Raw genomic sequence first — 15,377 nt, forward strand, 5'->3', positions numbered from 1 at the left:
TAAGCTTCTTACATCAGGGTGAAAATGCAACCTGAGAACTGTTGATTTCTGCTTTCTTACTCTTCTCCCATAATCAGCCCATCTCAGTTTTTAGTTGGGATTTTTTGGAGGAGAAGAAAAACTATCTTTTATATTAGGTACCATTTTCCCCTAGTAATATGCTCTGATCTGTCATTATTATTATTATTATTATTATTTTTTTTTGGAAATGACTCCAAGCTCTGTATGTCCAAGCCTCCTCTCCCTCCTGAACTCCACACCTGTAGTACCAACTGCTTCTTGGGCACTGCAGGGTGTATGATGCATTGGAATTGGAGCAACCTTTGAAATTAGAGAGCCCAGAGCCGGGCATCCAGTCCCAACTTCTCAGGGCCTCAAGTTTGTACACAGTCAGATGAAAAGGCTAGACTAGGTCAGAGGGCATGGATATTCCTTTCCCTTTTCTCACAGTTCCAAATTATTTTCCAGAATGGATGAATCACTTTAAAAGTACCAGCAGTGTGCATATTTTCCTCCCATTCTTGTAGTGTGGCTATTTCCATCTTTTGTCATTATGTATAATTTGCCAGGTGTCAAGCAGTCAGTCTATGCCTCCAAATTATCCTCATTTACATTTCTCATAATAATGATTTATGAAAGTCTGGCACATGCTTATTAATCATTTATAGCTTTTCTTTTTAAAATTGTTTGTTTATATTCCTTGGACCATTATTTCTTGGGATAGCACAACATACTAGATAGTATACAGGATTGAGAGGGAGGTGTCGGCAAGATCTGGCTTCAGATCCTACCTGTGAATCAGAGAGCAAGTAGGTATCAGAATTAGGATTTGAACTTATGTCTTCCTGACTCCAGATGTAAAGTTAGACACTGTCCTGCCTGGAGAGTTTTTTATTTCATCAGTTGATGAAATTTCTTGTGCTTTTATTGTGCTGAAATTAATTTTGTAAATTTTGGGATTATTACTTTGTAAACATTTTATGTCTATGCCAGGAATTAAATATATATCCCTAAAGCTTGCGATATTTTGGAATCTAATCATTTTTAATTAAATTTTTTGTGTGTGTGCTTGTTTTTTTAGACCTCTTGGGCCAGAAAGTCTCTTGCTTCGTGGAGCCAGATTAAAGAACACAAAAGAAATTTTTGGTTTGTAGACCTTTTAAAAGTCTTCATCAAGAACAGGGGTTTTTAACAAACAGAAGTTTGATAACTATGTTTCAATAAGGATTGCTTTTCTTTGTAATTTACTGTATACATTTTTAAACATTTTTAATATATTTAATAATAACATTCTAAGAAAGCGTCTACAGGCTTCACTACATTTCCAGAGGGATCCATGACCCAAAATATGTAAAGAAATTCTGTTCTAAAGTCTTCACATGTGGCATTAGGAGCCATAGTATTTAGATGCATTGAATGCTTTACTAAAAATCCTTGTGCAAACCCCCATTTTCTTCAAAGTACACACAACTTTGAAATAAGTAGATGGAATTACTGTTATATTTTGATATTTTTGGCTCCTGTTTTATGTTTGCATTTTATATGAATTGCCTGCCTTCTACATTTTATCATCTAAAGGCTTTTTCTGACATTGTTTTTGATATCTGTGCAACAGGACTACATTGTAAATGAATTGAGTTCTCCTTACTGTCTCATTCGCATCCTTCTCAGCTTTATATCTCCAGGTCTCTCATTTGCCCTGCCTACCTCTTTGATTGTGCTCTCTGTAACCTCTCCTTGTCTTTTTCCCTTCATCTTAAATTTCTTCCATCTCCTATTACTCAAAACTACTACAAAAACCTCTCCATTACTGAAAGTCTGCACCTTTTCTCATGTCCCAATCCCACATATGCCTTCTTCTGCATTCTCCCTTCCAAATATCCTGTGCTGGCATCACCTGGCAGTCTTGTTTTCCATCCATCTGGATCACCTATAGAAGCAAAAGCGCAGAATAAATTAAGAAAGGCTTAACTGAATTGCTTAGACCTTTAACTTTAAGCTACTAATTGTTGATCAGGACTAATGACTTGTGTCAATGCCAGCAATGCCACAAGATATAGTAGAATTAACATTTTTTTGCCATTTAACCAGATATAATTGCTACCTATTTTTCATAAATTTGTTTTGAGTCTTTGTAACTCTATAATACTTTTCTCAAAACTATAGTAGATTGTTAGGCTCTGACATCACACCTGTATCCTTGATTTACTTCTTTCTATTAGATAGTCTTTTATTACCTTGATGCAGACCTTCTAACCTGCTTGTAATTTTCCAGAAGCCTTTCTATAAGGTATTTAAACTCCATACTTGGTTGATCTAATTTGGCTGGTAGAAGAATTTTTTTTCTTCAAGTAGCTATTTATGTAACTAAAAATTTAACGTGTTTTGAAATGTGTATTTCTAATAGATCTGTTCACCAATAATAACTCTCAGTGATTCATGCTATTCATATCTTAGTTGTAGGATCACAAGATTAAAAGAGACCTCAGGAGCCATCTCGTCTAAAGCATTTTTTATACATGAAGGAACTGAGGCCCTAAGGGTTGAAGTTATTTGTTCAATGTAAAACAGGAAATGACAGAACCATAATTTGAACCCAGGTCTTTTTCCTTCAGATCCAGTACTCTTTCTGCTGTGTCATGGCATCTCCCTTCTTTCCCAAGATTCCTTTTCCCCTAATCTCTGACTTTGTATTTCATCATTATTGATTCCCATTATTTGTACCTTTTCCCATTTCAGCTACACACAAGGATTCTCCCTTTCGAATCTTAACCCTGTAGCTAATAAATTCAACTGTACGTTATCCTCTATTCTTAAATACCTTGCCCCTTTGACACCTCTCATCTGTTTTGTTTTGTTCCTCCTCCTTATCTGCTTTATTACTTCTTAATTTCACATACTGCTGAATATCAGTGGAAGAAGTCTCATGATTATTAACTCATGACAATAACGATTAACTAAGTATTAACTAGGGCCACTACAATTATGTGATCACTATTGAATTTCATTGGTCCATTCTTTTTTCTCTTCCCTGGTTGATACTCTTATACCATTCATAGCATTTTTTCTCAACTCTTACAAACCATCCCTCTCATCTCCTTTAAGAAAGCACTTTGCCTCCTGCTTTACTGTCTTTTAAAAAGACACAAATTTTCATGTTTCCTCTTCTCCCTTATTCAGCATATCCAGTCCTCTGGACTTTATCCCCCATTCTTTCTACTCCTTGACTCTTACTTAATCCTCAACTCTTTTCCAGGGCCATTTCCTTTACTTGTTTTTTTGACCCTATTACATTAGATATTGAATAATAAGTATATTATACTTAGTTTTGACTAACCAATTTTTAAGATTTCTTCTGATTTTTAAATCTGGTGATCCTATAACAAATAACTCAGCTGTCCCATTTTATTCATTGCCCCTTTACACCAGCCTTAGGCATGCATTATTTTCCAGTGTTGAATTAATAAAATGTAACCTCAAATGAATCAAATTTTATTGACCAAAATAAAATTTGTGTGTGTGGAGGGGGGGTTTGCTTATAAAAAATGCCAAGTTTGATTTTCTTTTGTAGGTGTTGCAATATATACAGGAATGGAAACTAAGATGGCATTAAATTATAAGAGCAAGTCACAGAAGCGATCAGCAGTAGAGAAGTAAGTGTTTTAATGTAAACTGTTTATTTTTAAAGTGGCATAAGTATGTATATTCTTCCTCTTGACTTCTGTATAAGGATACCACTATCTTCCCAGTTTCCTGGCATTAAAACCTTAGCATTATTTTTATTCCTCCTTCCTTGTCCCCCTTATATAATTAGTCCCCAAATTTCACCATTTCTCTTTGTAAAATCTCTTATCTCTGTCCCGGAAGAATAGGTGCTTAATAAATGTTCATTGATTGATGATTTGACCTTTCAGTTTCCATTGCCACCATTCTAGATCACTCTGCCAGTATATTTTGACTTGATCTTTGAAAGTAGCTTCTTCTCCCTATTCTCTCCCCTCTGAGTAGAGTCATCTTCCAAAGCTCTCTAACATTTTATTTACTTACTTACTCAGAATTCTTCCTTAGTTGCATTTTATTAATTGTGTTAAAAGTTAATCTTTTTAGGAAAAGATTGTCATCTAAAGCCTTCTGTACTTCACCCTTCTTTCCAGTTACTTTTCTCAAATCCTATGCTTCAACCAATCAGAATTCCTAACCAGTCCCTGAAAATGTTCTATTCATTCACTTTTGAATTTTAGTTGAAATTCTTCCTTCTACCTGAAATTATTTCCTACTTTTTGGTCTTTTGGAATCTTAGTCATTCTTCAATCATTCATTCTTCAATTCAGTCAGTCAATTAATCAAGTACTGTTTCTTCAGAACTCATATATTCACTGCTGCCTCTCCTGTATTGCCTACCTTGTTTCACACTGTATTATAGTTAATTATGTTTATATCTTATAGTTTCAGTTAGATTATAAACCCCTTGAGGATAGCAAATGTAATGATACAACTTAATTTGCTTTATAGGAATTGAGATATTGGGTAAAACCTAGTAAGAGAAAGTCAGGTAAGTTAGGGAAAAACATGGTCTCCACCATCAAAGAATTTATATTCTTATAGAGGAGACAATATGCAAACTATGTATTGCAAGATGAATTCAGATGAGGTGGAAAGTAATCTCAGCAGGAAACTAAAAAGATCTCCTGCAGAAGGTGGAATTCAAGCTGAGTTTTGAAGCAAGCCAGAGAAGCCAAGAAGTGAAGGTGAAAAGGGAGAAGATTCCAGGAAAAGTGAACAGCCATAGAATTGGCAGAGTTGGGAGATGAAGTAGTTTGTGCTAGAAAAAACAAGAAGGTCAGTGTTGCAGGATTGTACCCTGCATGAAGGAAAGTAAAGTATAAGGAGGAGACAGATTAGGAAAGGCAAATGGACACCTAAATAGAGAAATATTTATTGCTTATGAAGAGTTCAAGCCAATATAATAAAAATGACTATTGATTGGTGTGAAACAGAATAAGTAAACTATCAAAGATTACTTTAAAGAACTTGAAAAAACAATAACAAAATTAATCTAAAGGAACAGTGAAAGATATCAAGCGTATCTGGAAAAAAATGGAAAGGAAACTAGGATGATGGGTAGTATGCAATCTCAAAATATGCTACAAAGCTATAGATGTTTAAAGATAAATAATTTGATACTGGCTAAGAAGTAGGTTTATCAATGAAGCAGATTAGGCATATAATATATATAGAAGCAGATGAACACAGTGATCCTAATCTTTGTGAAATCCAAATGTTACAGCTATTTAGTGCAAGAATTCAAGACTATTCACTGAAAACTGTTGGGGAAACTGTGAAACAATTTGATAGAAACTAAGTATAGACCAACATCTTAAATGATATAAATCAAATGGGTATATGATTTAGATTTAATGGAGGACATCATAAGCAAATTAGAATAGCATGAAAGAAAATACTTCTCAGATCTATGTGTAGAAGAGTTCATGGTCAAACAAGATAGAGAGGAAAAGATGACTTAAACTGGACACTTTTTATCACAATCAATTAAAAAAGGTTTATACATACAAAAACCATTGCAACTAAAATTAGAAGAGAAACAGGATATTGGGAAATATTTATAGCACATTTCTCTGACAAAGGTATAATTTCTAAGATATATAGGGAACTGATTCGAATTTATAAGAATAAGAACAATTCCCTGATTTAATAAATGATCTAGGATATGAATTGGCAGTTTTTAAAAGAAGCTATCAATAATCATATGAAAACATGCTACAATAGAGAATGTAATTTAAAACAACTTTGAGGTAATACTTCACACCCACAAATTGGCTAAGTAGACCAAAAAAAGAAGGAAAATGGCAAATTCTGGAGGGCTATGGGAAAACAGGTACTTTAATGCATTATTGGTAGATCTATTACCTGATCCAACCATTCTGGAAAGAATTAATTTCTTTTCCCAGAAAGCTGTTAATTTTGATCCAGCAGTAGTGTCACTAGCTCTGTTATACCTCAAAGAGAGCAAATGAAAAGGAAGAGGCACATATGGGCAGAAAATATTTATAGCACCTTTTTTTGTGGTAGCAAAGAATTAGAAATTGAGGGGATACCCATCAACTGGGTAACGATTGAACAGATTGTGGTATATGAATGTAATGGAATACTGTTGTGCTATAAGAAATGACAAGAGACATGATTTCAAGAAAACAAAGTTTTTTATGAAGTGATACAGAGTGAAAATGAACAAAACTGGGATAATGATTTATACAATGTAGTAATCTTCCAACGATAAATAACTTTGAAAGACTTAATAGAGTGTTCAATACAATCATCCATTATAATTCCAAAGGATATGTGATGAAATATACCCTCCCCCTCCAAATAGAGAAATAATGGATTCATAGAGCAATCTGAAACTTCTTATCTCCTCTTTTTTCTTTCTGTTTCCCTTCCTTTTTTTGGGGGGGGGGGGGAAGGGGCTAATGTAGGAATTTGTTTTGTGTGACTTTACTTATCTGTACTGAGTTTTGTTTTCTTGCCTTCTCAATGGGCAGAAGAGAAGGAAGGGAAAGAATTTAGAACTGTGTGGGACAGTAACCTTTACCAAATTAAAATCAGACTCTCAAGGTTAAAGCAATAAAAAAGGAGTTATTACAGTCTTCAGGAAAGAGCAACTCTTGGCAGACAAGGTGTCAGTAGAGAAGAGCAAAGTGCAAACTACAAAGCACAAGACAATATCAACCCTTACCAGAAGGCCCCACTCACCCACCTTTTCTCCCACTGTCTCAGGGAGTCCAGGCTTATGCCCTAAACATGGAAATCTGTCCTAGAAACAAAAGAATACTATTATTTAAGTGCTCAAATGTTAATTAAAAGGTGGAGAAATGTTCATCCAAGACAGGCTTTAGCTACAGCTCAACTTCTTATTGTAAAGTCTCAAGTCACAATCAGGACATGGGTCAGGGCCACATTCCCATGAGAGAGCTTCATTCAGTTTATCCCATTCAGAACTCAAAATTGAATTTTACAAAAAGAAATAAAAAGAAGACAAGAGGGAATGAGATCACTTGTGCATATAAAGGGGTTGGCCTTGGCAAGAAGAAGGGCTGCTGCATTATGTGAACCTGGAGGAAGGGGTGGATACTGACAGAAGGCATCTGGATGGCTTAGATAATGAGAAACCTGGATAGGAGAGCACAGTAAAATATGAATATTTCAGCAGAGAGAGGAGGGCAAGAAGGAGCAGTGCTAAGTAGAAGAACGAAGAAAAGTTTTGGAAGAACTGCTGTGGCACATGGGATAGTGAGTTAAGGAATTATATGAGGATTGTTTTGTCCTAGTGAGGGTTCAGTTGAGGTTATGTTACATAAGGATGTGACTTTAACCTCTTCCTCTGTCTGAAAGAATCCCAAATCCTTTTTTATAGATTGATGTGGAGTCAGAGCCTAGTGCTAATTCACCCATCCAGTCTCCCATCTAGGTAGCATCTTAAAGACATTCACACACACACACACAAAAAAAAAAAAAAAAACATTCAGCACAGCCTTTGAGGCAACCTTGGTAGCAACTTAGCTTTCCAAGACTTAGCTCAGAGGGATTTCTTAATAATTCTCATCATCTAACCCTCAACCTCTGGTTGTCTCCAGACAATCTTCTAAGATATTGATTAGCATCTCTTTAGCCTGATACATTCCATCCGGCTTCTAACCCTCCCCCCCCCCCCCCCCCCCCCCCTCCTCCATCCTTCCTCCATCCCTCCTCCACCCCCCCTCCACCCCTCCCCCCCCCCCCCCCCCCCCCTTCTATTTCTAGCCTTTACTGCTCTGGTCTATCCCCAAAAGTAAATTTCCCCTATAAAAGATCTGCTTATAATGAAGATCTTTGCTGATCTCTTCAGGACTAAACCCACTCTGAGGTCATTTTCTCGTCCTCATAATGCCTTCCCTTTAATGGGACTTTTCTTCTCATTCTAGCTAACTCTGGTCAGTCTAGCCTGCCAGACAATGCTTTCTCCCACCTTGTGGAGAATTTCCTTTCTCCTGGTTAATTGAGTTCCCCTGAGGAACTTGTCTTTTTCCTTAGTCTAACTATATGTTTACCCAAATGTATTTCACATTTACCATTCCTGGTGTCTATTGTATCTCTCCCTTTTGTCTGTAAATCCTCCCTCTAAATAAATCTACTTTTTGCCAAAGAGAATGGCCATTGTGAATTTTTCACACGGTTATTTTGCATTGTTGTCCCAACCAGGCTATCAGTGAGCTTGAGCTCTACCCATCAGTGCGGTTTCATGATTTTTCTCAGCTCTGCTCCTCAGTGTGTGTTGCTGCAGAGGTAGTGGTTGGGGTCTAGGACAAAGGCTTGCCAGATCAAGATTGCTGCTAATGTAGACCCTAGGCAATGGTCACCACCAAAAGGGGGGTTTGGGCATGGGAAGAATTCAGATAGCCGCTGTATTTAGGGAAGAGATTACAGACAAAAGCAGGGGACACCAGGAGTGGTAAATAGGAAATAGAGCAGGAGAGCACATGGCATACAGGGTCCTCAGCAGAAGGGGAGCCCTGTGAGGTTGGGGCGTGCCCATGGCCGGGAAGCTAAATCCTGAAAGGGACTTAGCACCCCAAAAGAGTGAGTCAGTTGTGAGGAAAAGTGGGGTCAGAGAAACACCCCTAGTCACAGTGGTGTTAGGTGAGACCACGTAGCCTGGGGGAGGGGGAGGGAAAGACACTCTGAGGCAGAGGAAGTCAGCAGCCATGGGTTTGCCCACAGGTGGGACATGAGGGGTTTCTGACAGGGCACAGCAAGGGGAACCTGCTGGAGAGTCCTCCCAAGGGCAGGACCACAGAGCTTAACTGATATCTATCATCAGAGACCCATTCTTTAGTTCTCTCTGCCCAACATGGACCTTGTTGCGGCTGTGATTAGGGGTCAGGCATGAGAGGTATAGAGTGGAACTGATGGACCAGGGAGTCATGGCCTGAGAAAGAATTGAGGGCTTAAGGGTTTGGAGGGGATGGAGTGGTGAACAGGACTCAGTGTTAGAATGCTGAGTTTTCTTCAGGACTAAATCCACTCTGAAGTCATTTTCTCATCTTCATAATGCCTTCCCTTTAATGGGACTTTTCTTCTCATTCTAGCTAACTCTGGTCAGTCTAGCCTGCCAGACAATGCTTTCTTCCACCTCATGGAGAATTTCCTTTCTCCTGGTTAATTGAGTTCCCCCGGGGAATTCAGATGAACAGCAACACAGCGCAACAAGGTCCATGTTGGGCAGAGAACTAAAGAATGGGTCTCTGACGATAGATATCAGTTAAGCTCTGTGGTCCTGCCGTTGGGAAGGGTCTCCAGCAGATAGGGAGCCAAAATGGCAGCAGACTGTGGTCAGACAAGAGTCTCAGTGTCTACCTGTGTGGTGTGCACTTTGGGGTGGCTAAGGTCAGGGAGCTGGTGACTGCCTGACCACCTGAGGAGGGAACAGAAGGAGCCGAGGAGCTCTGACATGGGGCCATCACTCCCCATGAGGCAGGAAGTTAGGAGGAGAGATGGGGAGGCAGGCTCCGGATTCATGGAGGGAGAGTGGTGACCAAGCCATGGGGGCGTCCAAGGGACCGTCTTGGGTCAACAGCCCCAAGAGGGGTACCCAGGAGAGGCTCAGAGCAGCCTCAGGGGAAGGAGAAAACATTCCTGAGGCTCCTCCCAGATAGAGGTGGTCTATCAGCTGGACACTGTCAACAGAGATGAGCCAAAGTTCATGGACTTGCCCCACATCCCACAGCAGGACTGAACCTGGGTCTTTCTGCTGGCACCCCTGCCTGCCTTTTGGAAGAGACCTCATGGTGACATATTCTGTCTGTAGCAACTGCCCTTCCCTCATTATCTAGACCAGGATATTCCTGCAGGTCAGAATCCACTCCATACTCAGTGTCCAGGGCTCCCTCTCTCCTATGGATCAAGTCTGGTGGCTTCTAACCACCCCCTCTCCTCCTCTCCCTCCCTTCCACCGCTAAACCTTTGCCTGCCTTTCAAGACCTCTTTCGCTTGGTTCTCCTCCTTATCCTTTGCTCGCGGGACGTGGGTTTTATAGCTATTCCTCTTGGCCACTCTCTCTCCTGATGGCTCTCTCTATCCCCTAGGGAGGAGGAAAAAGAGGACTTGTTCTGAAGCCAGAGGACCTGGATTCAAATTCTGCTGCTGATGATTAGTTCCATTAACCCAAACCTCCCCAGGACTCATCCCTAACTTGTTCTGTCTACTCCCCCATCTTCTTTGGCTTCTTCAGGTCCTCAGCTGAAATCCCTCCTTCGGCTGGAGGTCATTCCTAGTCTCCTGAACTGTTATTGATCCCTTCTCTCTAAGATAACTTTGCATTTTCTCTGCATGTTTTATGTGTACTTAATTGCATCTATATTGCTGAATTCTGTATTGCTGTCAGGACCCCTCAATAAACATGTGAACTCCTTGAATGTGGAGACTATGTTTTTGCCTTTTCTTTATTATTTTTAGTGCCCAGAATAGTGCCTGGCAATATAGTAAGCACTTAATAAATGCTTATTGACTATTGATTTCCTCTGTAACGTTCAAAACAAAGGATATATGATAGACCTTCTATTTTTTGATTTGCTCTGACAATATTAAGAGTATTGTATTCAATTCTAGACCCTGCATTTTTGGAAGAACATTGATAAGCTGAAATCATTCCATTACGATTATATATAACAATTTGTTCAGCCATTTCCCAATTGATGAACTTCCACTCAATTTCCATTCTTTGCTGCCATTAAAAAAGCTGTTAGAAATATTTTTGTACACACAGGAATTGCTTTTGTACACACATTTGTACACACAATTCAGTCACACAGAATGACTGAATTAATATACAACTTTATCAATCATACATTAGTGTTTTAATTTTCCCATATTCCCTCCAACATTTGTCATTTTCTTTTTCTGTCATATTATCCAGTCTGACAGCTGTGAGGTAGAAACTTATCGTTGTTTTAATTTGCATTTTTCTCATCAGTAGTGATTTAGAGCACTTTAAAAAAATGATTATAAATAGCTTTGATTACTTTGTCTGAAAATTGTCTGTTTTGACCACTTAGCAATTGAGGAATGGCTCTTATTTCTGTAAATTTGACTCTATTTTCTGTGTTTGAGAAATGAAGTTTTTATCAGAAACTCGATGTAAAAACATTTTTTCATAGTAATCATTACGAACTCTATCTTTCCCTCCATCCTAATTTCTCCATTCATTCTAGTCTCTTCCTTCTTTTATCATCTCCATTCTCAGAGGTTTTGCTTCTGACTTTTACCTTCCCTACATTGATTTTCCTTCTGTCAACTTCCCCTCACCCCTACTTCCTTTATCCCTTTTCTTTTCTACTTTCCTATATGGTAAGAAAGAACTCCGGGAGATGACTATGAACCATTACATAGAATTCCCAATCCCTCTGTTTTTGTCCACCTGCATTTTTGATTTCCTTCACAGGCTAATTGTACACTATTTCAAAGTCCGATTCTTTTTGTACAGCAAAATAACTGTTAGGACATGTATACTTATATTGTATTTAATTTATACTTTTAACATATTTAACATGTATTGGTCAACCTGCCATCGGGGGGAGAAGATGGAGGGAAGGAGGGGAAAAATTAGAACAGAAGATTTGGCAATTGTCAATACTGTAAAATTACCCATGCATATATCTTGTAAATAAAAAGCTATTAAAAAAAAAAAAAAAAGAAAAGTATTTGGAGGGGCTTGAGGGAGAGCTAAGACATCTTTACTCTGTCTTTACTTTACCCTATCTTTACTCTGCTCCTTCAGGGCTTTCTTTCTAAAATCATTTATGATCTGAAGTGTTAGGGGTGTCAGAGATCTTAGGGGCCTACCCACATAGCACCTGCTCCTCTTTCACAGGTTAAATTCCCTGCCCAAGGTCACCCAGATCCTTTGATTCCAATTTCATTGCTAATGCTGCTGTACCTATAGTGAACGAAAATAAAGGAGGGGAAATAGCAAACAGTTTTGAAAAAGTTGAATTCATTTTAAGTTACCTAGATCATTATGTAAGACTTAAAATGTGTTACATGTAGTTCATGGTAATCATGCAACCTTGGGTAATTTGTAAATCAATTAGATTGTACATATACAACCTGTTATATCCGTGAACTTAAGTTGACTATTAATTTATATCTTCTCATTGCTAAGATAAATTAGATGAGATCAAAGGAAATTCTTTTAAACAAGTTCAGGGGAAGGGAGAATGTATGTCTGAACTTTGGGCATGCCTTAAGATAAGGCATAGAAGGCACCTAGTAGATAGGCAGCTTTTAATACATTTAGATACTGGTACATGACAACTAGGGGGATGCATATAACTGCCCTTTTGCCCACCTTCTCCAGTTTTTTGTTATCATTACCTGAAAACATCTTAAGTGGAAAGAACATGGGTCTAGGAATCAGAAAGATACAAGTTTAATTTCCACACTAGTTTTGTGACCCTGGGTAAGACACTTAATCTCTACCTGCCTTAGTTTCTTCAGTTATAAAATGGGGTACCTGTAAAATGCAGGTACCTCCCATGGTTGTTGTGAGGATCAAGTGGGATGATATTCATAAAGTATTTAGCATGGTGCTAAACTCCTTCCCCTTCACCTCCTATTACCTTTTTTCAGGCAACATATTCCAATGCTTCCAATTCTCATTTTTGTTAAATTCATTTAATTTTTTTTTCAAAAGGAGCTAATGACTGAGTTCAACTTGAGAGAATTAGCAATAGTAAACATGTCTTATAATTTAATCATTGTGCTAAGTGCTAGGGGCTTTTTCATAGACATATTCAGAGGGGCTATTTGTAGACATATTTAGGGAATATCTATTCCTAAGAACTTGACAGTTTTATGTTTGGTGGTATTGGTTGTAAATATAGAAAGTCAGAGAAGTGAAAGCTTAACTGTAGTCCAGAGAAAGTGGGATAAATTTCATGGGTGGAATAAGACCATTTGGATCTTGAAGGATAAGCAAAAGAGAAATGGTCTCAATTTGGATAATAGCATGGGCAAAGTCTGGAGTGGAACATTGACTTGGTCCATGTAGGGACCAGTTGTCAAGTGTCAGGGAATTGTGGTCAGGGAATATTCTATCAGGCCAAACTTTTTAAGGAAAAAGTCGAAGAAGTGTTTGTTCACAGAAGTTCTTTTCATATAGGTTAACTTGAAGCAAATTTAATCAAAATTTATTGTTACATAAGTAATCTTAATTTTTTAATTCAGTTTTTAAAGATGCTTCTTAGTATTTTAATATATTTACAGATCAATAACTTTTACTGAAGAAATCGGTATCAAATCTCATAATATTTTATATGCTCTTTCATCTACTCTAGGTCAATGAATACCTTTTTGATAATATATCTCATAATCCTTATTTCTGAAGCCATCATCAGTACAATATTGAAATACACATGGCAAGCAGAAGAAAAATGGGATGAACCTTGGTATAATCAGAAAACAGAGCATCAGCGAAATAGCAGTAAGGTACTGTCATCTCTGCCCTTCTAGAATGAGGAGATATTGTATCTCTGGTTAGAAGGAATCTAGGAATACGATGACTCCTCTGATACCATCCAAAGGTCTGTCATTGACAAGTTGCTACTGAAGAACAGTAGCTCCCTCAGCTTTGTAGATGTCCATTGGGCAAAAGCTCTAGGACTTGTACCATCCCTCATTGTCAGCATGGAGGAGCTAATGGTGACTTGACTTTCCATAGAGCTTTGAATTCCAGGTACTTTGATAAAGAACAGAGAGAGATTATTTCTGTGCTTTTAAATGTATTATTTTTATAAATTAAATGGATATATAAATATATCTATGCTCTTTTTTTAATGGTTAAGTTCTTCCTAATATAGGAAATAATTTCCTATAATTATTTATAATAATGACATTATTATAAATAAAAAACATTTATTATAATAAATAATATTCCTTTAAAATTCCTAAATAATATTTCCTAATATTAGGAAATACTCTTTCCTAATGAATTTCAAATATTCATCCTGTGAAGGAATAGTAGAGTTAGGGGTAATTTTAGAATTTCTTCTGTGTTTTAGTATACTTCATTTTACAGTTTAGATGACAGGCCGAAGGAGAGAAATGATTTTCTTTTAAAATTAAAAAAAAAAATTACCAAGATTTTTTTTTTCATTTTATGTCTTTTTACCATAAAGGTGTAGTCTGAAATGTGCTATTGTAGATTTTTGAGATTAACTCTCAAATCTGCTAGTATAAATTTCTTCTCAAATCAAAAAATTAACGTTATAAAGCACTTTTAAGTAATTGAACCCAATTATCAGAGAAAAAATGTAGAAATTAGTCAGATAATAAGGTACATGTATTTTTCATACTGTAATTCATCAATGTGGATTTTTCATTTCCCACAAATAGATAATTGAATTTTTTTTTCATGCTGTTAAAATGAAATACTGTTACACATTAAATTCTGAATATCATTATGAAAAGTAGCAATTAATGATTTGGGAGAGGGGGATAGTCAACTTCTATCTCTGAGAGTGGAGTTTAGGAGCAAACCTTTGAAATCCACAGGTGATATAGAGCCTTGAGAGTAACCTTAGCCATTTTGGGAATCGTTGTCAAGAGGCTCAATGTCCCTGCCCTCTTTGGCAGCCTTATATAAATCAGATGGCCTTAGAGACTGAGATATGAAAAGGTGAGTCATTGCCATGAGGCTAATGGCCCACATGGTCAGGAGCTGAAGTAGACATATATCTCTCAGAGTTTTCTCTAAGGATGTTTGTTTGTTACTGTGCATTTTTTCTTAAATAAACCTTTTTTTTTTTCCCTCCACAGATTCTGAGGTTTATTTCTGACTTCCTTGCTTTCTTGGTGCTCTACAATTTTATCATTCCAATTTCGCTCTATGTGACAGTCGAGATGCAAAAATTCCTTGGCTCATTTTTTATTGGCTGGGATCTTGATCTTTATCATGAAGAAACAGATCAGAAAGCACAAGTCAATACTTCAGATCTGAATGAAGAGCTGGGACAGGTGAAAATGATTTTTTCATTTCCAGTGGCATTTTTATTGCACAGTGCATGGCTTGTACAATTGCCATTGTGTTTTGAGTGGTAGGAAATGCATCATGTAACAAAGAACCAAAAAAAAAAACCCGGATACTTTCCTCTCTGCCTAAGCTCCTATCTGCATTCATCTTTTTTAAGATCGTTACTGTTCTCTGGAGGGTTTTCTCCCCACTATACAAGCTTATTCCTTTCTTGCCTCAATGGAGGGCCTAAACTCTGGTGGTTTTCTTCATCTCATTACTTCATTGGGATCCACACTTTAGCCAAGCTTCCATG

General features: G+C 37.5%; 1 protein-coding gene across 4 annotated transcripts in view; it reads left to right on the forward strand.

Annotated features, from left to right (window-relative positions):
- ATP11B (ATPase phospholipid transporting 11B (putative)) overlaps positions 1–15,377 on the forward strand; it is a 122,336-nt gene that overhangs the window by 54,831 nt on the left and 52,128 nt on the right. For all 4 annotated transcript variants that reach the window (XM_031957732.1, XM_031957731.1, XM_031957729.1 and 1 more), the window contains exons 9-12: positions 1,082–1,146; positions 3,572–3,653; positions 13,389–13,539; positions 14,869–15,066. In XM_031957732.1, the coding sequence (XP_031813592.1) occupies positions 1,082–1,146; positions 3,572–3,653; positions 13,389–13,539; positions 14,869–15,066 (496 nt within the window). The remainder of the gene's footprint in view (positions 1–1,081; positions 1,147–3,571; positions 3,654–13,388; positions 13,540–14,868; positions 15,067–15,377) is intronic.

This window comes from Sarcophilus harrisii, chromosome 3 (genome assembly GCF_902635505.1).
Source record: "Sarcophilus harrisii chromosome 3, mSarHar1.11, whole genome shotgun sequence".
NCBI lineage: Eukaryota > Metazoa > Chordata > Mammalia > Dasyuromorphia > Dasyuridae > Sarcophilus > Sarcophilus harrisii.